Genomic DNA, 24,759 nt, shown 5'->3' on the forward strand with positions numbered 1-24,759 from the left:
TTGAAGCCTACTTGGAGTTGTAGAGATACAGTTGAACTTGAGAGGGAATGTTGAGATGACAAGCTTAACACGTGCGGACATTGATGATGGACTGCCTGGTTAGATGGATCCACACCTACATTTAGCACGTCGATGGTCATTATGATCTTTACATGGCCATTAACTTATCACTTATTATATTTAGTTTATTATACCTATCTACAACTAACATAGTTATAACGCCAATCAATTAGTATAGTCAGTTTTGCACTGTTTGACTTTGTAGGCTATTTTCCTTTATTTTGTATCTTATCTATACTTTGTGTGGATTGTATTGTGTATGAAAGAAGAAGAAAAAATTAGTAAGAAGTTTTGGCCTCCATCTCTCTTCTTGTGTTCTTGAGTGAGCTTCCTCTTGTGTATATGGTGTATGCTTGGCATAGCAGCTCAAGCAAGTCTCCCCACCATGTGATTCGTGGCAATTTTAGGACTACCTCACCACCTCATGAGGGGTTTCATTGGCAAAGCCTTGCTAGAGGACATAAGCGATGGTGGCCACATCCTTAGATTCATTCCACCTTTGCACTCTTAGGTCTTTTGGCTATTGAGTCAAGTCCATAGGATTTTGTCCTTAGATTTTCATTCTTAAGTCTTCTGTTGCATTTATTCACACACACACACACACACACACACACACACACACACACACATTTGCATCATTGCATTGTTCATTTAGTTAGATTTTCATTTTAGTTTAGTTGAGTTTTTTGGCGCATCTCACTATTGACTTCTATGCTCATAGATCTTCATCTCTTTTGAAGGGTTTTATTTTTAGTGTAGGGCTAACATGTAGATTTGTACTAGTCCTACTTGGGCTGAAAACTTGAGATACGTGCCATTCCATTCATGGTTTCATCATCCTAGAAGTTTTGCTCTTCTACTAGGATAGAGGCTTCCCCTCACGGGACAGGATCGTGTAGCATCTCTCTTGATGATATCATAGCGGTGACTTCTATCTTGTTTTTTCAGTTGGGATGCTTCCTTACTTTATGGTTCTCAATACCATATGAAGACTGACATCTGGCTCCTCCTCCTTCGGCATTGACGTCCAATGTTGAGAGGGGGTTGTAATCCTTCTTGGTATTCTGTAGGTTTCGGCACTTATCTTCGACATCATCCTTTCCCCCCCTGTTGTACCTACTTCTTTTGTATTGGATGATTTCATCATCTTGATGACGGTTTCCATCCAAAAATTGTGTGGCAAGCTCTTTGCTTTCAGTATACATCTGGCCATCTCCATGAGTGACCGATTATTCCTCTCTGCAACTCCATTCTGCTGTGAAGTATAAGCAGCAGTGAACTGATGGACAATGCCCTTCTGCTTCAAAACACAATTCAGCATAGAGGACATGTATCCCGCCCCTCGGTTCGAACGGAGTCTTAATTTTACAACCAGATTGGTTCTCAACAAGTGCAACAAAAGCCAAGAATGCATCATACACTTCTAACTTTTTACAAAAGAATAGACCCAGCAAAATCGTGTAAAGTCATCAATAAAAGTCACAAAATAGTAACATCCTCCCAATGACTTTGTCTACATAGGCCCACAGACATCTGAATGCACTAACTGCAACCTGGCTGTGGCCCTAAAAGCAACATCACGGGGAAACGAAAACCGATGCATTTTTCCCAAAATACATTCTTTGCACAAGTGCTCAGGAGGTCTCTCTAGAAGAGGTAATCAATCTAGCATTTGTGTACACTGTAAGAGCATCAAGCTACCAAAGTTCACATGCCCCATCCGAGCATGCCATAACTCTGCTTATATCATAGCAGGAGTAAGAGTAGATGCCAAGTACACTGACTGATCAATTGAAAGAGTATCCAACTCATATAAACCATGACATAAAGTGCCAGTCAAGACCAAAGTTATGTGTTCTTTGTCTCTCACTATACATTTGTCATCATCAAATGTGACGTACAATCCACAACGTACCAAAGAAGAAATAGAGAGCAGATTCTTCTTTATGCCTGGCATAAACAAAGCATCCTGTAGGCGGAGAATAGAGCCATCAATGGCTATGAGTACAATCTCCCCAATACCTCTAATAGGGTATGATGCATTGTTGGCACACTGTACAGACTTGCCAATTGGAGTTGCACCAACAGAATCAAATAAATCTCTACGAGATGTAATATGCCTAGAAGCACCACTGCCAAAAAACCAAGTGTCTACATCCTCAGTAGAGCTAATGCTCAATCAGCCCAAGAAGTGTCATACCTACATGTGTAAAAGTAATAGTCCCTGTCTGCAACAAAGGACACAGACTCAATAGCAGTGGAAGGAGCATCAGAAACAGACATTCCTGACTCCTCCTTGGCGATGCGCTTTTTGCACTCAGTGATGTAGTGGCCTGGCTTCTTGTAATAATGGCATTTGTCCTTTTTGGCTTGCGTGCCTCCTTGTTTTTTACTTCCCTGTGAGGTGCCTGAAGTCCGAGAGCTCTGCGGAGCATTATTTACTTGGCTGTCTTTGCCCTTGTGTCTAGCCATAAAAGCCTGCTCAAAGGCTATGACATCCACACCACTATTTCTTCTTGTTTGCTCCTCTTCTAGAAACAAATAGACTAATTGAAGAAAAGTGATCGGCTATGTGGCAATCCTCATGTTGAGGTTTAAGGCCGTATGAAAAGCCAAGTATGAAGGAGATAATGAGTTCAATGTAGTAGATATCATTTGTGCATCTGAATAGTACTCATCAACATTCATAAGTTGCTCACGCAAGCCTTGAATTTTGTTCAAGTGATCTTGAATAGAATCACCCTCATCCATCTTTAATGTCTCTAGCTCTTTCTTTAAGAAAGAGATGGGAGTCTCATTCTTACCTGCAAACATCTGCTCCAAAGTTAGCCAAGCTTCTCGTGAAGAAGCTGTTGAATGAATGTGGGGAATGATGGATCACTGCATTGCCAATGCAATCAGCGACAAAGCCTGTGTATCTCGTGTATCCCATGCTTTTTAAGTTGTTGATCTTTGGGGAAGTGACTGAAGTGGAGTAGGCTGAGGTGCTTGTTGTCCATGTCCTCCTGGAGGAGGAGTAGCTGGAGCCACAACTCCGGGCCTAACTTCTTCTCCACTGACATAATCCCAAAGATATTTTGCCACAAGCACATTCTTCATCATGAAGGACCAGAGTGAGTAGTTGTTTCCATCCAATCTGTCCTCCTTGGATACATAGGTAAAGACATCTCCTCCCTGATTTGCCATGATAATTAATTACCAAAAGAAGCAAAAGAGCAATGTCCAAGCTGGACTAAACTGGAAATCTCAAAATTTTCAGAAATTACAGCAGATAACTTGCTGCAATTAGTACACTCAGGTGCACTTTGTCAAAATTGTCTGTAATGCAGGCAGTCCAAGGTGCATTCAATGTTCAGCAACACTGTATTAGCAAAATCCCCAAAATTTATTGCCCCAAATTTGTCCAAAACAGTCTATCACTGACTGAGACTGCAGTACATGTGTCAATGTCCGCAAAAAAGTCAAAAGCCCCAAAATTTCTCAAAAATTTACATCAACCGTGTCCCAGACACGTACTCAGAATTCTGTGCTTGAATGGGCAGAAACCCCCTTGTCCAGAGATGAATTCTGGAAAAAAAAAGTAATTAAAAATTTTTTACCTTGGAAACCAGAGGCGGCACTGGTCTGAGTGGTTGGCCACAGGATATAGGCGTAGCTGTAGTCGTGTGCAACTGGCGTGGTGGCACACAGGTGCTGCTGAGGCATGGCAGGGACAGGTAACAGGCCAGGGACGTTGTTGGAGCCAGGCGAAGGCTGCACACACCAGGCAAGGTGTAGGCAGCGCTGGCAGACAGCTGGTGTGGCGAGCACTGCCACAGGTGACATTCCTAGAGGAGGGGTCAGGCAGCTGGCACGGGCGAAGTCGCTAGCAGGCGGCGGACAGGGCGGCTCTGGGCATGGCAGCAAAACTGGTGGCGGGCATAGGTATAGGCGCTAGCAGGGCATTGGCGGGGCATAGGTACGATGGCCAGGGGGCAGATGTACAGCAGACTGGCTGGTGGCTCTGTCAAGCGCAAGTAGTGTGGAGGAAACTGATAGGCTGTCTGATGCAGCTGGCGGGGCGTATCATAGGGCTTGGTGGGTGCAGGACGACCTGCACGTATGGGTAGGCTATTGAGCAAGAACCTGAGACCTAAGCAGAAGCTCCCGGAGGCTGAGTAGAGCTGAGCAGAACCTCAGCTGAGCTGAATAGAGCCAAAGCTCTGATACCAAATGTGAGGTGGAGAGAGGATCGAAGCTCAGCTCAGAGTGCAATAGACAGTGTGAGAGTGAAGCACGACACCCAATGCAATAGACTGAAAGAGTGTAAACTAAAAGTACAAGGTACAACTCTTAAACCTTAGGGTTGTAGGGGGTGTTCACACCCGAACACGATAAGTGCCTGCAAATGTGTGACATAAGCACATACGAAATAAGACAATCAGTCTGGGGGAAAAAACCTCTCGTACCGAAAGTAAAAAGTGCCCTAGCGTTCTACTGATCACTGATACTCCTATGTGAGTGTAGACGTAAGTGAGGCATAAGTGAATTACCCAACATGTACACCACACTACCATTACTTTATCACCCTTCCCTCGTCATTGACACCCCCAAGTGGATGGGTTGCTTGCCTGTTTTGTGATTGGTTGGACCTACCATTCATTCTCATTCTTCCGTATGGTACAATTACTTGATTGACCGCAAACCATCTCTCAAAATACTTTTTTTTTTAGGAAACAGGTTTATTGTGGTTTCGTCTGCCTTTCCAAGACTTGGTAGGCCATTGGGCTTATAGATGTGGAGTAAAGGGGCATGTCTTACCAAATTTTCCTAACCCTAGAAGATCTATGGACTACAAGCCCCTATGCAGCATCCCTTTGTATAGGTTTCTGACCCTTTGTGTGTAGATTTCAGCCACCAATCTCCCTGCACGTGGTTGTCCAGCCTTCGTGACTATTGCCACTCCACCTTCTCCTGCCCCAACTGCTGGTGACTGCAAAGAAGAGGGAGAAATACTGAAAATTGAACTCTCAAAAGAATACATCATTAATTTTTTTTTTGCGGCAATTTGAAGTGAAAAAATTGGAGAATCCATAGCCAAGTGCATTTCTCCTGATTGAGCTGGTTGAAAAATCACATTTTATGGGATTGAGGGGGTGCGCCAAAAAAATGCATCCCTCCTCATATCATAGAATTTTTTGATCAGTTAAGCTTATTAGGCTTAATATTCCAAATAATTGGTTCATCTACTTCTCGTTTGTACTGCCGACAAGTAGTTCAACTAATTCGATACCGAGGAACCAGAGGATATGGTTCCGTGCACCGAAGAGGTGCCTCTTGGTCTTGACTTCCAGCCTGTGGGCAAATGCACCAAGCATACTTCGGAAGAGACAATGGATCATCAGGATCGGTCCTATGCTCAAGTTGCTTCTGATTCTGTGGACTCTTAGGAGGTTGACTGGGAGCATTTGCTGGAGTTTGCCAACACTATGCTTGGCGATTATGTTCAACATAATCAGGAAGTCTTTTCTGATTCTATTATACACTCTTACATTCATTTACAACATTCATTCACTTCAGAGTTGTGTTATTTCTCTCTTCTTTTGCTTGCATTTGTTTTTGTGTTTGAGTTTTGAGTTTTGCTTTTAGGGTTTGAGTTTTGCATATCTATGTCTATATCGTTGTGTTTTTGTCATGGTCATACACTTTGTGTTTCCTCAATTCAAATCCTAGCAGCTACTTCACAGTATCACATGCAGCTGATTTACTTTGTTCCTTTTAGGTTTAGTGACATCCATTTACTCAACTTTCTCTTCTCGATGTGTTTGCTTAGTCTCATCTAGATATATTGTCATCTATGAAAGCGTCTATGATAGAGAACCAAACCTCTCTTATAGAAGTAGTGAATACTTACTAGTATCTCATCATATATACAATGTTTAATGCACTAGAGTTTCCTTAGTAGCATGAAAATATTGTCTGTAGTGGAGATCTTGATCATTTAGGCTTCTTGCAACACAATTTAAGCACCTATTTAAAGAGGAGATATGAGAGGAAAATGATTTATGACAACAATCAAATTATACAGTGGGAGGAAATGAATTTGTGACAGGGAGACCAAACTACGATGATATAGAAGAAACAATTCCCATTGGAAATGCCCCTAGCCAAAAAGTAAAGACATACCCATTGGTAGATTACCTAGTGTCAACATCTCTTTCCGTGTCCAAATCATAGAATCCCTGTAACTCTAGTGTACCCTTTCTATAGCATTAAGCCAAGGTCTCCCTAGGATGAGGGGATATCCTTCTCCCTTTATTGACATCACATAAACATCCACTGCTGCAGTGATTCCAAAAACAGAAACTCTCAAAGCTTTCACTACACCCACACATGTGACCACATCATTGTTGGCCATCTTTGTCCTAAAGGTTGAGGATTCCATTACTTCTAAGCCTAATTGATGCATAAGATTTTTTGTCATGACACAAACCTCTACTCCATTATCGATGTATGTTTTTCGAATCCGTTGACCTTTGATTTGAGCCTCTACTAAAGGCACTATATCTTTGAGGCCATATGCCTTGATTGCACTAACCATTTTATCTTGCCTTGCCCTTGTGCTTACCATTTTTGACCATTTTTGTCGTAGCTTTGTGGAGAGGCATGAAGTAGTTGTGGCCAAGTAATTTTTGGCCCTTGAGAGCTTACATCTGCTATCAGATCATAAGGTTGTGTCCGAGAACCCAAAGGGAAGTCGGAGATATCAATTTTAGACCTAGTTCGATTCTTTCTCTTCTTCCCTTCATCTCTAGGTGCCCGTGATGTACTTGCCTCATTGATTGTTTCCTTGCTTGCCTCAGTTTGGACACGTACCCGCTTGATAGGCATGGTCTCTACTACATCTACCTTCTCTTGTGTACCTTTTAAGTATCTGAAAATATATTTTACTGCTTCTCAATGTGGCTAGCTAGGGTTAGAGATGAATCTACTAACAACTCCCATTGCATGAGCAATATGTGGGAACTTTCAATCAGACACATTGATTCGATGCATTAAGGCGTTGTAGCGCTGGTTGGAGAAGAGCGCGTGTACTAACTTCGCTTGCAGTCTGGCTTTCGCATCAAGAATGTCCTAGATGCTGATGCCGTCGTTAGTTAGCACATCCTCCTTTTTCATTTTCAGCATGGCGTACACATCTCTCTTCTGCTTCTTCTCTATCTTTGGCTTCAGTCCCAATGTCTTCTCCACCAAGGCAGGGGTTAAGTGAACCTGTATCTGTTTGGCGTTTTCTTTCCTTCCTACTGTGACGGTGCCGCACTCATTGTCAGGGTCGTAAGTCCTGAGAAACTCCACACACTTCGTGTGGTCAGGTTTTTGCGCAAATTTCTTGAGATACTTGGTGAAGTTGCATTGTTCGATGACTCTCTTGGCCGCTTCCTCCTTGGCCACCACACCCTCTACGTTGTGAATGGTTTGGAACTTAAGCTGGTTGTAGACGCGGCTTTCAAGAGTGATGCGGTATTGCGCTCTTTCCTCCTCTGTGAATCGGAGTCGGTGGGCGCGGTCTTGTTGCGACATCTTTTGTTCCTGTCATAATCCCAAGTTTCCATTAATGCTTCCAAATTAACAATTCACAAGAAAAGTCATAGTTAAAAAAGACTATATGTTTATTAAATGAAAGTATTAAAATTCCATCCAGTGTAGAATCTTCCCTTCAGGCTTTAACTTTTTGCCCTTTATTTCAAAGTTCTATTGTCATTTTCCTACCTCGCTCGTTGTTTACGTGTTTATGCGTTTTGCTTGATTTTCCTTGGTTTGAATTTGATTCACCTTTTGATTCACCTTACCCCCCTCCCCTCCTGCTCGAGAAGAATCCTTCCTAAGATTGAGGGTTTTGGAGGTCGAGGGCAGCCTGCAATGGGTTTAGAAGTTACCGGTGTAGGAACGAAGTGTAGAAATTGGGGTTGTACTCTAACCTAGCTTTGCGGTCTAAATCAAAAGGTCGAGTGCCCACGTGTGTGATGTAAGTGAAAACATCTGTTAGAAAGTCACCGGAAGCAACTCGGCTAGCAATATGTAGCTTTTTCTCAGTCAGTAGGTGATCGAGATAAGAGTGTCCCTTGATGTGCTCTTCTAGGGTTCAGCCACGAAGAGTGGTTAACACTCTATACGAGGTTGGCGCAACATAAGTGGGGTCGTACTCCACTGTTTTGATTGCGCGGCGCTGCTCAACGTTTGTCATGGCTTGGCACCCCTCTACTTTCCATTGCAACCTAAGAGTGTACCAGTACCTCAAGAACGGGGATTCAGTCTCAGCAAGTTTGGATAATTCTACAATTTCTTGGTCGGTGATGGCAGAAGTGATTCGCTGATCATATGATGTGATGAGGCACTATTTGAGGGCTTGCTCTTTAGAGATCTCGTTGTTGAGCAATTCCGCAGTGGAGTTAGTTGCTTTTGCGAAGGTAAGTTCAAACGTCTCCCAAGAACAAGGCATCGTACGAACTTCGGTTGCAAAAGGCTCCGGCAACAGGCCTAAGTCCAAGCGGTCGTAGCTCAGAGCTAGCTCTTTGAAAGTGGCATCTAGTCGTCTAATACAATCAACTACGTCATCCCCCGTATCTTCGGCTAGTTTTGAGGCCAGTGTCAAAAATGATTTTCTCTCATAGGAGGGTTTAAGACGTGCTAGTGGTTGGGGTTTGATAGTACTAGAGCCTTTGACAATGAATAGTTGTGGTTTCGGGTGTTCTTGAGGTTGTGGCTGCACCTCCTAGCTTAGGGTTGGGGAAGTAGTAGCTACTTCTGATGGACTGCTGCCTTCAGAATGGATCATTGTAGTGGGATTGGTTCTAGCGAGTGATGGCTTATGTGACGATTTCTGTCGTTTGGGCTGATAGGCTTGTTCGATTTTCTTGGGCATGTGCGTGAATGAGCTTGATGGGTGTGGGTCTGGGAAGCATTGCGGCTTATGGTTTTGAGGTTCTATGAGGCTTGGGGTGATCAAGCTTAAGGGCGGCGTACGAGTGGTGCCCTTGGCTGTGTGGGCTTTAGAGATCCATATCCAGGCATTCCCCTCATAGTAGCCTTGCGTGTGCAAGAGGGCTTTAGGGACCCACCTTGGCTTGATCATGTGCCGATTTCTGTAACTACGCCTTGGTTTCCTAGGTTTAGAGCTTCGGGTCTTATGAGGATGTGCGCGTCGACTCCTAGGCGGCGGTTGCGGCTGTTTAGGCCTCCATTGAATCCTAGGTTGTTGGGCCTTAGCTTTTGCTGCCATGAGCAGCGGTTCTTGAGAGGTGGTGGGCGATGGCCGGTGGCTGAGCACTATCCTTCTCCTTAGATTTGGCTGCCAATACTTCTACCGGTGGTCGTGCGGACTGTGGTGAGGTCGTGCAGCCCTTGCTAAAGGCTGTAACAATGCGGATGTTGCCTATGGCGAGGTGAATGCGCTGCAACTCATAATCAACGTTGCAACGAGTTTGCTTTTTGAAGATTCGCCCTAGCAGCGTCTCCGTGCCTGCATCCTTGGCGTCTGGCAACACGTAGAAGATCATTGGTACAGTCTCAGACTCGATAGAAACGGCAGCCCTGCACTTGCCGAGAAGTGCGTATGAGTGGCCCCCATATGGGCGTAATTTGGCATTAGTGGGTTGTAGTGGTAGTTTGCTAAGTTGGGTCCAATGATCGTGAGTCAAGATATTGAAGTCCGCTCCCTCGTCGATCAAGGCATTGAAGACGCATGTTTGCTTGGCAGTGACTGTGATGTGCAGGAACGCAGGCTCTACGGTTTCCTCATTTTTATCATCGATTTTGGTGATGGTGGCTACTCGTACTTTGACAGGCGGTTCCAACATTGGTGGCTCATGCAAAGGATGCGTGGGAGGATAGTACTTCTTGACACGACTGCCATTGAAAAAGCCTATTCCCTCACCGTCTAGAGTCTCGAGCTCAACGTTGCCCGTTCAGCTGATTGCACAAACTTTGAAAGGTCCAAGACTTCTAAACTTCATTTTTTCCTTATGTCCCTTAACTGAGTATAGGAGCACTAAGTCGCCCTGTTCGAAGTCGCATTGCTTGACATGCTTATCAAACCAGCTTTTGCGCCGTGCCTTCTCACATATGAGTGCATGAGTGGCTAGAAGGCGAGTCTTTGAGAGGCATTCGAGTTCAACTAGGCGTTGTGTCCATACCTCCTTTCCTTCCCACCACTCCTGAAGTGCGATTCGCAGGCTAGGCATGAAGAATTCTACAAGGAGAATTGCTTCGGTTCCGTAGGTCAACCTAAAGGGGGTCTGTTCGACAGCCGTTTTATAAGCTGTGCAGTAAGCCCACAAGGCTGCCATCAGCTTCTTATCCCAGTCGCTGCGCGAGGCAGAGACTACCTTGGTTAGGACGTTGATCAGAATCTTATTCGTGGATTCTGCCTGGCCGTTTGCTTGAGGGTAGTATGGCGAGGATTTTCGATGGATAATTAGGAAGGTGGATAGGAGATGCGCTATCACTTCATTGATGAAGTGTGTCCCCTGGTCACTGACTAGTTCGATGGGGCAGCCGAATCGTGAAATCACCTGCTCCCACAAGAACTTGACAGTCGTTCGAGCATCGTTTTTTCGTGTTGCTTTCGCATCTGCCCACTATGTTAGGTAGTCTGTGGCCACAATGATGTATTTGGCCTGCGAATACTGTGCAGCGGGGCTGATGGGTTCTATGAAGTCGACTCTCCATTTTTCGAAGGGTTGCCGTGCAATGATTGGGGTCAACTCCATTTGATCTTTGCGAATCGGGACCTTTGTTCATTGACACTCGTCACAATACTTAACAAATCGTGCGGCATCACGAAACAGTGTTGGCCACCATAGTTGAGATTGCAACACCTTGCGGGCCGTCGTGTCTCCGCTAAAGTGTCCACTAGCAATTTCACTGTGTGCCTCTGAGAGCACGTCGTGCATCTCATGCTCGCACACGCATCTGCGCAGTAATCCATCTTGCCCTAAGCGATACAACTGGCCTGCTATCAACTGGTAGGGTTGGATTTTGAGAGTGGGTCGCCTCAGCCTTGCCTTCTCTATCGGTTGCTTAGGCTGTCCGTGCTCAAGCACTTGGACTATGTCATCTTCCCAATATGGTGTTAGATCTGCCTTGAATAAGTTTCTCTCGCTGGAGAGGTTAAAGAGGTGGGCGCCTGGCAATTCATCGGTAATGCCTTCTCCAACGGCTTCTCCTGTGGGGATACGTGACATATAATCAGCCATGTAGTGCTGTTTTCCCTTCCGTACAACAACGGAGAAGTCAAACTCCAAAAGTAGGAGCCACCGAGCTATGCGTCTTGTAGCACAAGGTTTATTCACTAGATATAGCAAGGCTTGATGGTCCACAAAAAAGGTAAAGGGTGTAGCCAATAGATAATGCCGGAACTTCTTTACAGCAAATACCATGGCCAAGCCCTCTCTTTCTGTCGTTGAGTAGTTCATTTCCGTCTCAGTGAGTTGTCTGCTAGCAAAGCTCACTGGATAGTCTAGATTGTTCTCGTCAGGTTGGCACAACACTGCCCCCACAGGAAATTTAGAAGCATCGATATGCACGTGGAAGGTAATGGTCCAATCTGGGGCTCGTAAAATTGGTGCTGTGGTTAGAGCCTTCTTCAACTCTTCGTATGCTCGTTGGCATGCTTCAGTCCATTCAAAGACAATCAGCAGCTTGTATAAAGGTCTGGCTATCAATGCGCAATTCAGCACAAACTGCCGATAGTATCCCGTATGGCCTAAGAAGTATTGGACTCCCTTGTAGTTGGTTGGGGGTGGAAGGTCGACAATAACCCTGACTTTCGAGAAGTCAATGGCAATGCCGTTCTTTGACACCACGTGGCCGAGGATGCATCCATGCTTCACCCAAAACTGGCATTTCAAGGGGTTCAAGGAGAGACGATATAGGCGACACTGCTCAAAGACTGCTCGGAGTTTGTCTAAGTGTTCCATCCAGGTCGAGTGAATGCAGAGGTCATCGACAAAGACTTCCAACTCCTTGCGAAGCATGTCTTTAAATATGGTACACATTTCCTGTTCGTTTGTTCGTGTGTCCGTGGGTTGGTTCGCCCTTTCCTGCTTCAATCTTCTGCGCCTCAGGTGGACGGGTAGGTCCCCGTTGGTGCGTTGGTTCTTGGGCGGCCTAGGTATTTTTGGGTTGCTATCCGAGCTTACCTCTGTCTCAGAGTCGAACTCGGCATCTTCGCTAGAGGAGGTCTCCTCCGGTGATCGCAGTTCAGAATGGTGACTCTGTTCTAAGCACTGGTGTCGCTCCCGGCTGGGCTAGGCCTGCTTGCTCAAGGTCTATGGCTTCTACGCGTTCTAACCAAGCGCGATCACAATCCATGCGCATGATCCCTCGCTCCATCTTGTAGACACTCATTTTCCGTGGCTTGGAGTTTGCCCGTATTTGTTTTATTTCATGTCCCTTAGTGTCGTACTCTATTGTGTCTATCTCACCCTCACTTTCGTCACTAAAGGATTGACAGTCTTCGTACTCGTTATCAGAGGTCTCTGCGTCAGATTGCTCATCGTCTCCTAGGGCTTGGTATATCTCTTGTCGTTGATTAGGGACTAGGGCCCAGTTGTACATAAGGTCAGGTTATGCACCCTGGTTCATTGCCACTTGGATTTGCCTAAGAGATCCTGGAGTGGTTTGAAGTTTGCTGCTGAATTGTCAGCTAGCTTGTCTGTTAAGTATTCCAGAGCCTCGTGGAGTTCTCTTTTGCTGCTTGGCACTTGGAAGGTGACGGGCTTAGGTCTCCCAAGAAGGGTTTCTTCCATCATGCAAATTGGTACGGAGGGCGTGCCGTCAGTCGTGCCCCTCATCTTGATGGCTTGCTCATACGCCTCTTGATCCGAGAACGGCAGGTCGACTATAGCAAGGACATGCATCCAATCTTGCTCATCCTCTAGGCATGGGATATACTTGGTCAAGGGCCCATAAGACTTCTTGACTTGAGCACCACCCTTGAGCATCGCAGAGATGGTATCCAAGTTGACTGGTGAGATCTTTTAAGTATCCATCTCTATCCTCACAGCTTTCGTTCTGTTGCCTAGGGAGATCAAGCTGTTACCCCAATCTTCAATAGCTCTGGCATTGCGCATCCAGGGTCAGCCTAACAGGATATCGTAGTCCATCTTCTTCACGACTATAAAGTCGACTGAGAACTGGACAGCCGCGATTTTTACCGACCAGTTTTTAAGTACCCCGAATGGCTTCACTCTCATGCCGTTTGCTAATGTGACATTAAACCGAGCGGTCTCGACAAGTGGGTTTCCCTAGGTCTGTAGTATTGCATGGCTTAGCACACTAACCCCAGCTCCCGTGTCTACGATCTTCTTTCTCGTTGTGTCGCCTAAGGCTAGGACTGGTAACATTGCATGCATCTCGGTGCCTTTTCAGAAAGCGTTAACGTGCAAGGATTTTGGCACAGAGTGCAGCGTTAGACTCGGTATTTGTGTTTCTGCATCATGATCGTGCAGATTAGCAGCTTGGTCTCGTGCCCCCTTAACCCACTGCTTGAGATCTTGCCATAGGATGGGATGTTGCTTAAGTAGGTCTCCCAGGCTTAACATAATAGGTGTGGTCACTAGCGTGGTAAGGAGGTTGTCGGCTGCTCGTCTCTCTCCTAGACTGGATTGTCCTGGCCAATGGCCGTGACTGATTTGCGGGCCTGCAGCATTAAGGCTTGGCCTAAGCGGTGCTGCCTGGGGTGCGGTTGCATCTCCTGACTTTGGTTGAGGGAGTGAGACCGCTGTGCTTATGCTGGGGAAATCATCGATCTCGTCCTCTAGGATGGGCTCAGCATCCCTTAAGTGCTCTTGGGCCTCTTTCACCTAGTCCTTCGCTTTCTCTATGGCTTCGAGTTGGCGCTTCGGATGCGGGTATTCCCCTACCTTGGCACTTTCCTTTTCGGTCGTCTTGGGGGCTGAAGTTTCTGCCTCTGCGTCCGTGACCTTCTTTCCAACAGGTAGAGTCGTAGCACTCTCAGTTTTCAGTGCGATCTTAGCTTCTGGCCTTTTCTTCCTTCACCTGCGGCTCTTCTTCCCTATCGAGGCTGCATCGAGGTTGCTGGGTCCTGGTAGTGATATAACAGCCTGCTTCGTCTGGGCATGGGTCATGACCCGCAGTGGGATAGGTGTGGCCTTCCCATCGAGGTTCTCGACACCAAACGGTCCCAATGGGACAAATGGTACGTTGGCTGAACCTGAAGAAGGTTTTCGCTTTGGACAATCGACGAAGAGATGGGTGATTCCACACTCAACGTACCTTAGGTCAGCCTTGTCTCTGTTCTGCTGCTCCCTCTCGGGGCAACGTGATGAGACATGACCTGGGTGACCACAAGTCCAACAGATGATTGGATCCTGCTTCTGCCCTCCTCGGCCTCTACCTCGTCCTTCCTCATTTGGCTCTTTCACGTAGTGGACTGGAGATTCACTTGGTGGATGGGTCACATAGGGGCCAGGCAGTCTAGGTATGCTTGTAGGGTTTATGTCCACCCTAGGGACAGCCGGCTTAATGTTGTTAGGTGTAGAAAGGGCCAATGGGACTCCCCTTCCGAAGAGTGGCTGCGGCCTGTTATGGCCGGCCGTATGGTTGGGAGTACGGAAGTCTTCTGGGTAATCTGCAATGCATGATGTCGTGACCAAACCTGCCGCAGTTAGCGCAAGGTCTTGACCGAGGGTCTTGACACTCGGCCGGCAAATGGTTTCCGCCACAGTACACACATTGGACGTGTGGGCGCATTGGTCGTCTCTATATGTCTTGTAGATTGGCTATCTCCATCTTGACATCAGCCAAGTCTTGGTTCGTCTCGGTGGCTTTCCCCTTATCTTGGGCTAATGGGGCTGGTCGTTCACTAGAGACTGACGTTCTCTTTGAACTTCGCGAGTTGGAGCTCCGCTCTTTCATCCGATCATCAACTCTGATGGCTTCCTCAAAAACCCTAGCTAGCGCGTCTCGCTGCAAACTTGAGTTAGCTGCCAAAGCCTTATACAGTTCCTCGTTTCGAATTCCGCTGATGAACACAGTTGAAACTGCTCTTTCAGTCGGTTGTTCACCCGTAGGGATTCTCTTAAAGAGAGTCCTCTCGTGGGTTACGTAATCGCGAATGTCCTCTTTCTGCTTGACATTCATTAGTTGTACTAGTAGGTTGTCGGAGGCAAATCTCTTGATGAAGAGATTCTTGAGGCTATTGAAATTTGCTCGCTTTGCGGCATCTAAGCTTGTATACCAAGTCCTGCCCTTATCACCTAAGCAGAGTCCAAATGCTTGAGAGCGCTGAGTTAGGTCGCTGAGGCCGTTGGCTTCGCTGATTTGCTCGAACTGCTCTACAAAGCTGTATGGATCGTCGTGGGGTTGGTAGTTGTCGAGCTGCTTTGCGACTATTGGGATTTTAGACTGGCTCTTAGAGCCTTGGGTTGCTCCTAATCGTTCCAGCAGTGAGGTCGCTAATACTGCAGCACTTTGCTCTGCTGCGGTGTTGTCTAGGAATCGTTTCATAAGAAGCTCACTCAGTGTTAAGTCTCCTTCTAGGGCTCTCTTATGATCTGTTCGATTTTTTCCGGCTAAGTTCAGCACTCGTTGCACCTCATGCAACTCCGTGCTTTGCCTCTAACCCCTAGCTTGTTGGTCTCTATTGTATATGGCTATGCTTTGCAATGCTTTGTGGGCTAGCTTTCTCTCTTCTTCTAAGTCTGCGATGATAGCGTCTGCTGTCCGGTCGAGGTGCTCATACTGGGGGTGCGCATCATAGCTGCTAGCCAGCTGCTCTGCTGAATAGCCTCTGGGAAGACGCCTAAGTCGAGTTTCTCGTTAGACCTGCGGTCTGAATTTTCTTCTGCCATAGTCAAGTTCTCGTGCTCCACCAAGCTATCGATCAGGTTAAGTAGGTTTGTCAAATCCACTTTGTTTGCGCCGCTTGCTTGGTCCTACTTCGTGTGTTGATGGTTTATCTTCGTCTATGGGTTTTCTCCTATTCATGGGTTCCTTGAGTGGTTTATCAGAGTGAGTTCCTTGACTTATTAAATACAGTTCTCAATTCCACTCAGTGCGTGTATTCTTTCTAGTGCACTTGTGCTCAATCAGGCTTTCAGTTTTCCTTAAGTGCACTTCAAGTGCGGAAATTCAAGGTGAGTGCTGCAAATAGCCTCTAAGCATCTTACGCACCCTCGCTTCGTTTTGGGCTTGATAGGCTTTGTTGATCAATTCTTTGGCCGTCTTGACGGGATTTAGGGCTTTTCGGTTACGTTGCCTTGCCTGTTTTTGGGTCCAATTAGGGTTTTATGGCTCAGCGGGTTGCCTCTAGGTCTAGGTTTCTAGGTCTCGCGGCAGCCCACTCAAACTGCTAAGCGGCTGCGCGTTACGATTTTGTCTATTCCGCTTGCCAGAATCAAGTTCTGAGAGTCAGGAGGGCTTGCGACAGTTTGCGCTGTTGAGCTCGAGTTGGGTCAGGTTGAAAAGTTGAGGCAAATACACACTCAACCCAACTGGTCCGAATTGTAGGGGCCGAGTGGGTGACTCGGACGGGCCGAATCACACTGGTCCGAGGACAAAAACTTTTCATGGGCTGAGGTTCGAGTGTTGTCACTCGGACGAGCTGAGTCAAGTGTTGGGCTGAGGGCCAAGTCGGGTCTTGGGCCGAGGGCCAAACTGGTAAATGGGGCCGAGTGGACTACGGGCCGAGTGTCGAGTTGGTCAAAGGGGCTGAGTGCCGTCACTCGGACGGACCGAGTGGACTATGGGCTGAGGGCCGATTAGGGTTTCCGGGTCGAGCCGCCCGAATGGCAGGGTCCAAGGGCCGAGTCTAGAACTCGGCCTAACAATGGCCGCTCGGACGGGTCGAATGCGGCGTGACGAATGCCGCACGACGTCGATACAGACCTCACGATTTAGGCAATCACTCCAAGCACAAACTTCCAGATCCCAACTAAAGCACCAAGGGAAGTGATTGGTATACCTGAGGTGAGTGGTAGGCTCTCCGATGACGAGATCGAATCGAATCTTTGTGGGCTCTCTCTCTCTCTCACTGCAGTGGTTGCAAATGAGCTCTCCCTTGGCCTCTTGGCTCTTCAATCTCCTCCTGGGTAAGGCTTTGATGCTCCCAATCACTCACTTGCCGACATTAAGCATTCTAAGCAAGCTTTTTGCCATTTTTTGTATGATTCATGCCTTGTTTTGCCCTGTTTTGTACCAGTAAACCCTACCCTTTCCTGATTCAATTTCCTAATTCTATCCTACACTAAATGCAACAAGAATCGAAAGCAACAAACTAAAATGATCTCTCCATGTCTTCCAATCATCAAACAAATAAACTAACCCAAAATACTTACTTGTTTTGAAGATCAAAACACCCAACCTTCCTACCTATCTCAAGCTCCGTTTCGGGGATGAATCCCTTACTTCGATGCTCGATATGAGGCGCGCAAGTGCTCAAGCTTGAATCCGTGGGTCCTGGCAACGGAACCAAAATGTGAGAACTTTTGCTTAACCGCCAAGACCCAAGGACCGCTTATCGTTTCAAACGTTTCAAGCCGAGCACTAATGGCTATCTCTCACCTAGCCGACGCGCCGTCGATCGTACAAGTGTAGTGAGCTTACCTTGATGCCGATATGAGTCACCTTTTCTCTCGCGTACTCTGGTAGGTCCATGATTCTAGATGCTAGCTCAAGCATCCTCAAGCCTCCTCCATCTCCAAGCTCCATCCACCATAGCCGCGTGTGCAAGAGAAGGGAAGAGAAGAGAAGAGAAGAAGAGAAGAGGAGATGGTGAAGAGCTTCACCCTCTTGATCCCTCACTCTCACACTCTCACACTCCCTCTCTCGAGCACACACAAGCAAGGAGAGGAAAAGAAGAGAAGAGCTCTTGTTAGCCACACACCAAAGAATGAGCTTCCATTCACTTTTTGAACTTTATATACAAAATCCTAAATTTCCATGGGCACCCATCCCTTTCTTTTACATGACCGGCCATTGTGGCAAGGTCCCTTGTCTATTTTCCCCTTCTAGTCTTATGTCTCTAGCCTACACCTGTTTAATACTTTACAAATGGCACAGGAGGGAGCCTGACGCTCTTTTACACGAACTTTTGGAGTTTTTTGAGGCGCCTTTCATTTAAAATTACGCTTTTGGCCCTAACTTAGCTTTACAGGTCGCCTGCGTGTCTTTGCTCTTTTTCCATCTTCTTCCCGCTTTTTCATTCATTCTTCCGCCTTCTTGACTTGGGGTTAACACAATGTCAAGGCGAGTCGCAACCATAGCATACATTAAAGATCCACAAGCTGATGTATAAGGTATGCCCTTCATAGCACTAGCAACTGGATCATCCTTTGGGCAATCAGCTTTGCTAAGCTTTGTATGTGGCGGTAAAGACACACCAAGGGGCTTAGTATCAGCCATATTAAACCTGTCAAGTACTTTACTAATGTACTTGTCTTGTGAGAGAAACAACAAGTGCTACCCTCTATCTCTTTTAATGCGCATGCCCAAAATGCGTTCAGTTGTCTCTAAATCTTTCACAGAGAAGGTTGAACTTAGCTGCCTTTTAAGAGTATCCAAAGTCCTCTTATGCTTTGTTGTAATCAGCATGTCATCCACATATAAGACTAGCATAATAAGACTTCAATCATCAGTCTTTTTAGTATATAAGCAGTGATTTGCATGATTGCATTTAAATCTATGACTGAGCATGAAGGTATCAAACTTTTTGTACCATTGTCTAGGGGCTTGTTTTAGCCCATATAGGCTATGTTTTAGCTTACAAACCAAATACTCTTTCCTTGGAATGGCAAAACCTTTTGGCTGTTTCATATATAACTCTTCATCTAGGTCACCATGAAGAAAAGCAGTCTTCACATCCATCTGATTCAACTCTAAATCCAAGGATGCAGTGAGAGCAAACAAAATATGGAGTGTAGTCATCTTCACCATTGGTGAAAAGACCTCTTGGAAGTCTATGCCTTCCTTTTGTGTAGCCCTTAGCAACCAACCGTGTCTTGTACTTGGGTTTTCCATCAATACATTTCACTTTGTAAACCCATTTATTAGGGATACCTTTCCTATCCTTGGACAAAGGTACAAGCTTCAAAGTGTTATTTGCATATAGAGACTTCATCTCTTCCTGTATAGCAAGCTTCCACTTTCTCTTGTTTTTTGCATGATTGTGCCTCTCTAAATGTCAGAGGCTCACCTTCATCAGTCAACAAAATGCAATCCAAAGATGGCTGAAATCTCAGTGGTTGCCTTCTGACACTTCTAGACCTTCTCACCCAATGATCTCTATTGTCGAGCAATGGGCTTACATCCTTAGGTACGTGCGCATCATCACCACGTTGCTGATATTCAGCATTTTGTTGATGCTATAACCTGTTCTCAGCATGTTCTTGCTGTTCTATTCTATCCTATGCATCTATTTGCTGTCCATTATCTTCTAGCTGTAGCACAATGGGTTGCTGCTTATTTTCAGCATCAAAAGGAACATAATCTTCAGCTAATGGCTGCTGAATGGCTGGCTGTTCATACTGAATTTGATCTTCTTTTTGTCAAGGTCACCTTGTGTAGCATGTTTCAGCAACTTTGCCTCACTAAATACTATGTCTCGGTTGCGTACTATCTTCTTGTCCTGAGAAAGCCAAACTCTATAACTCATCTCTCCCTCATCTTCATATCCCATGAAGATGCCCTTGATGGATTTCATGTCTAGTTTGGTCCTTTGTTCTACGAATACATGCACAAAGGCATCACAACCAAAGACACACAAATGGTCATATAAAGTAGGTTTGCTAAACCAAACCTCTTCAGGAATGCCATTTTCCAATGCACAATTTGGCGAGTGATTGCATACATGAACTGCAGTTTTAAGAGCCTCTCCCTAGAACTGCTGTGGGAGATTAGCTGTGGATAGCATGCATTTGACTCTCTCATAAAGTGTGCGACTATATCTTTCAGAAACCATTTGATGCAGGATTATAAGGGCTGGTAATTCCCTCTTAATGTCATGTATCTCACAAAACTTTTTGAACTCGTTAGAAACATACTCACCCCCATTATCCGTTCTTATATCTTTGAGTGCTTTCCGTGTGGTAACAAAAGCATGAAACCTTTTAAAAGTATCCAACACTTTCTTTTTGCTCTTTAACACATACACCCATGACTTTCTACTGAAATCATCAGTAAAAGTGATAAAGTACCATGCATGCCCATATGAATTAACAAGCATAGTGCACACATCAGAGTGTACTAAATTAGGAGCATTGGACTTCTCAACGACACCAAAGTAATAAGGAGACTTCACATGTTTTTCATATATGCAATCATTACAAAGTTTGAGACCAGAGCCTTTTACATCAAATCTTCCTAAAGAGGAGAGAATCTAAAGGCCCTTTTGGCTCATATGGCGAAGTCTTTGTGTCAAAGTTTCATTTGTGAATGAACTTCAGCCACAGCTATGAACTTGCCAGGTAATGCTTTACAATGCAAATAATACAAAGTCCCCTTTTTGCTGCCTTTAACAATCCATATAGAGCCTTTGTAGACCTTTCAAGATCCACCACTAAAGGTAGTAAAATATCCTCTTGCATCAAGTTGAAACCGGCCAAGTAGATATTTGACATCTTGTAAAATCAGCTCTTGGCCGGTTTCAAGGACCAAATGAATGGTATCTACCCTCTATCTCACATGCATAGTTATTGCCGAAGTAAACTTTACCTAGACAACCTATAGTGTATTCAAAAAATGACTCCAAAGAGGGAGTAATATGAAAAGAGGCATCGCTGTCCACTATCCATGATTGGGACAGCCCATCATGAGCTGAAAGTAAGGCATCAATTACCTCCTTTTTGGTGATGTGCATAGCACTTACTGTTGCCATAATGTCTATATCATTGCATGAGGCTGCAACAAGTATCTCTCTAGTGTCAGAGAGCTCTTCAATGACCACACTAGATGCAACATTTGCCTTTGCAACTTCTTTTGAGGGAGAGTTGTCATAATCTTTCTTGTCATCCTTTTTTTTCTTTCCCTGTTGTTTCTTTCTTTCTTGCTATTTCTTGTAATACTGGCACTCGGGCTTTTTATGCCCTTTACACCCACATTGATAGCAAGTAATATTCTACTATTTGCCCTTTCTTCTACTCCTACTTTTGCCTTTATTTGTTGCAATACCCCTCTTCTCTAATCTACGTCCAAGATGATAGACTGAATCGTTGCTTTCTCCATTGGATTTTCTTCTAATCTCCTCACTGAGGATAGAGCCCCTAACACCATCAGAGGTTAAAGCAGTGTTGTTGCTAAGTGAAACAACCAAAGCCTCCTAGCTCTTAGGTAAAGTCAACAACAAGAAAATATCCTTCAGTTTATCATTGAAGGGTTGCAAACCAGAGTCCTAAAATTGACTCAAAATCCTTGTGAAAGTACTCAAATGCTCAGATGTTGGCTTAGACTCATCCAACTCCATGTTCACAAGCTTGCACATGAGATGCACTCCTGCTCAGATGTTGGCTTAGACTCATCCAACTCCATGTTCACAAGCTTGCGCATGAGATGCACTTGATTTACTGGAGTTGTATTTTCGTACTATCCATTAACTTTTTCCATACAGCATAAGTTGTATCAAGACGCTTAATGTCTATAAGTACATCATCGGATACAATCATTTTAATGTATACAATGGCCTTCTTGTGGAGTCTAGTCCAATCCTCATCTGACATAGTTGTCGATTTAGTTTCCAAGAGAGCATCATCATGGTCTTTGAGGGTGTTTTGGAGCTATTTAAGTCAGGCTAATGCATTTTTAGCTCAATAGGGTGGAGAACTTACTCCTAATCACATGTGCTACCACCATGATCAATGGCCTCTCCATGCTATCCAAGCCATATAATACTCTCTTTCATTTCCGATTTGATCACTAAATGGGCTCAGGCGCTTGTGGTATAGGTTGCAGCCCCATAAGTCCTCTCCATATAGTAGTAGGGTGCCAAAAAACCATAGTTTGGTGCGAGGCTCTTGGAATTGCATGTGAGCACATTGACTCTCAAGTGCCCCTAGTGCCACATAGCCTCATGCCAAATGGACCTCTGCTGCTCTTCTCAATGGAAATCATGGGCTAGAGAAGGTGACTACTAGATAAAGATACTCCCTCACATGCTCCACTGGTTCTCCTCCAAATGTGAACCGGTACATGGATCTAGTCACCCATGCTGCTGAACTGTTGAAGGCCATGGTTTTGGTCTGCTCAAGGTTCATTGTGAGGTCTCTATCTCTACAAAAGGCGTGCAAAGCATCTAGGTGGCACTATAATCCCTTTGGTGAATCCAAAATGAGAATAGCATCATTTGCATACAATAACATCGGTATCAGCATCCCTGCTAGGCTGGCTCCAGCTCCTCCTTGGTCAATGTAATGAGACACCTCATCTATATATAAACCAAACGTGGGTGAATGAGAGAGAGAGAGAGAGAGAGAGAGAGAGACAGAGAGAGAGAGAGAGAGAGAATCTGTGATATAGACTGTTTGTAATTGTTATTGTGCATCTGAACTAATACAACTAGCTTTCACAAAAAAAAGAGAGATTAAATATGGGATAATGCTTGGACAGGATGTTGTAATCGTTAATAAAGTTGATGCATTGGAAGTAGAAGGTGAAGAAACAGTTTCAATGATAATGGAGGATATAGAAAGCAAAATTCGTCAAATCAACTCCATGGCAAAGATTGTTTATTCAGTGCGTTGCAAGGTGCCATTGGATGAAATTCTTCATTGCAAGGCCTACGATATGAAGGTGAATATTGCATCATTGTATAATGCCTTTGAAGAGCCCATGATAATGCAGCGATAAACACTTTCAAATTTTCTTTTTGGGATCCAATTCCAGGATCCAACAAGTAAGAACAGTCTTTTGGCATTAAGCAGCTCAGACAGGAGCTTTCATGATGATCAAGTGACTACAGTTTGCATAACTGCAGCAGGTCCAGCAGTTCTTAGTAAGGTAAGGAATTTCATGATCTGAAGTGCTTACCACAGATTTCACGAGGAGATACGGAATCTTTTTTCGGCTTTGCCAAAGATGCTATGAGGAGATACTGAATCAATTTTTGACTTTTGGGCTTGGTTTACTGTTCTGGGGTGATGGCTGATGTGCAGGTTAATGAGTGGTTGGAACATTTGTTGTGGGATAAGGAAGGGGCAGAAATTCTTCGAGCAAAGGGAGTCTTGAATATTTCTGATTCTGATTATTCACATATGCTTCAGGTTAGACAAGAGTTTGAAACGTATGGAATTTCTTGAATTTAAATCTGTGAATTGTAGTGTGTCTGCATTGATACTTTTGCTCTTTGTGCCAATCTTTCTTCTAATCTACGTAAGTTGCTTAACAAATCTGTAACACTATCTTTTTTAAAGATTGAACATCTGTGTTGCTCATAAAGCTTGCCTCTCTGCTTTCTCTTACACAGTCACACCCCCTCCATGTGCCAATCAAGCCAAAAAGCACTCTTCATTCCCATTAACGCAATCAGATTTGTATGTCCTAATGAGATCAGATTTGTATGACCTCGAAGACTGTCCCATCTCACAGCATATCAGATAATTCTGGTACTTGAGAGGAAGGATGGTTCCCCAACAAATGCACAGCTTAAGTTAAGAGGAAGGATGGTATGGCCCAACACATGCAAATTCTACAGTGGAAGAGGAAGGACAGTCCCCCAACAATGCACACCTTGAGTTAAGAGGAAAGATGGTTCATCTGGAAGTGTCATTGAGATTGCATACAGAGTACCTCAGAGCTTGCAACTGATTACCAGCATGAAGGTCCTGGCTCTTCTGTTACAGCGCATTGGACCACTATTCATTGAAAGTATTCTCTATCTGGCTATATCCTGCAGTAATGGCTCTATAGATAAACAACTTGTGTATTGGCTAGCACCTGCAGAGCTGGCAGCCAAGGTTTGTTGACCCATCACTATCTCCATTTCACTCCTTACCCCTTTGATATCCCTGTACATTCTTCCTCGCTAGATAACAAAAGCAAAAGCCTTCTGCATGATTAACTTGGTCATTTAATGATTCACGACATGAGATTCATTGGAAACAATTTCAGGCCAATGAAACACAGCGTTTCAAGAGTGAAATGCTTCAGGGCTGAAACGTTTCATGGTTACCCTCATGAGAAATAGACCCAAGAGCTGCAAGAGGCAATATTTACAGCTTAAGGATAATAACTTGAAGCCTGCAGGTAGCAATCCCTGCACCTCTGAGTTGGACAGCAGAATGCAAAAACAAAATCAGGTCTGTTAAATGCTGTAGAGCTCATTATCTTGATGCCAAACCTGGGATTCTATGTGTAATGACCTGTGAAGTAAAAAGTATTGTGCAGAAATGAGGTTCTGTTATATTATGCTGGTCATTACCTTGATGCTAAATCCATGATGCCACATGTGTCATGACATCCGACTTGGAAACTATGGTGCACAAATAAGATCCTAGCACATTACTGCTCCAATCAACAAACAATGTTCAGCTACAATTTTTTGCCCAATGCAGCAATAATAAACAGAGGAATGAAAAGGCTAGATGAGCAGATTTGTATCTTATGTTAGTTTTTTTATGACATTGGATTTTGTGCTGCAGTGCCTTAATCACATTTCTGACCCTCAGACTAGATTCTTGTGACATGAGGATTTAGGGATGCTTAGTGGTC

General features: G+C 44.9%; 1 protein-coding gene across 2 annotated transcripts in view; it reads left to right on the forward strand.

Moving 5' to 3' along the window:
- Nucleotides 1–24,759, forward strand: part of LOC148026457 (Cobalamin biosynthesis CobW-like protein) — a 43,928-nt gene that overhangs the window by 18,025 nt on the left and 1,144 nt on the right. For both annotated transcript variants that reach the window (XR_015692839.1, XM_087690892.1), the window contains exons 5-7: nucleotides 22,660–22,842; nucleotides 22,936–23,049; nucleotides 23,205–23,312. Coding sequence is in view for 1 of the 2 variants with exons in the window: in XM_087690892.1 (XP_087547018.1) it covers nucleotides 22,660–22,842; nucleotides 22,936–23,049; nucleotides 23,205–23,312 (405 nt within the window). In the remaining variant the exon portion in view is untranslated. The remainder of the gene's footprint in view (nucleotides 1–22,659; nucleotides 22,843–22,935; nucleotides 23,050–23,204; nucleotides 23,313–24,759) is intronic.

The sequence above is a fragment of the Lygodium microphyllum genome, chromosome 13 (assembly GCF_053477565.2).
Source record: "Lygodium microphyllum isolate KBCC chromosome 13, Lygodium_microphyllum_v1.1.10, whole genome shotgun sequence".
Taxonomy (NCBI): domain Eukaryota; kingdom Viridiplantae; phylum Streptophyta; class Polypodiopsida; order Schizaeales; family Lygodiaceae; genus Lygodium; species Lygodium microphyllum.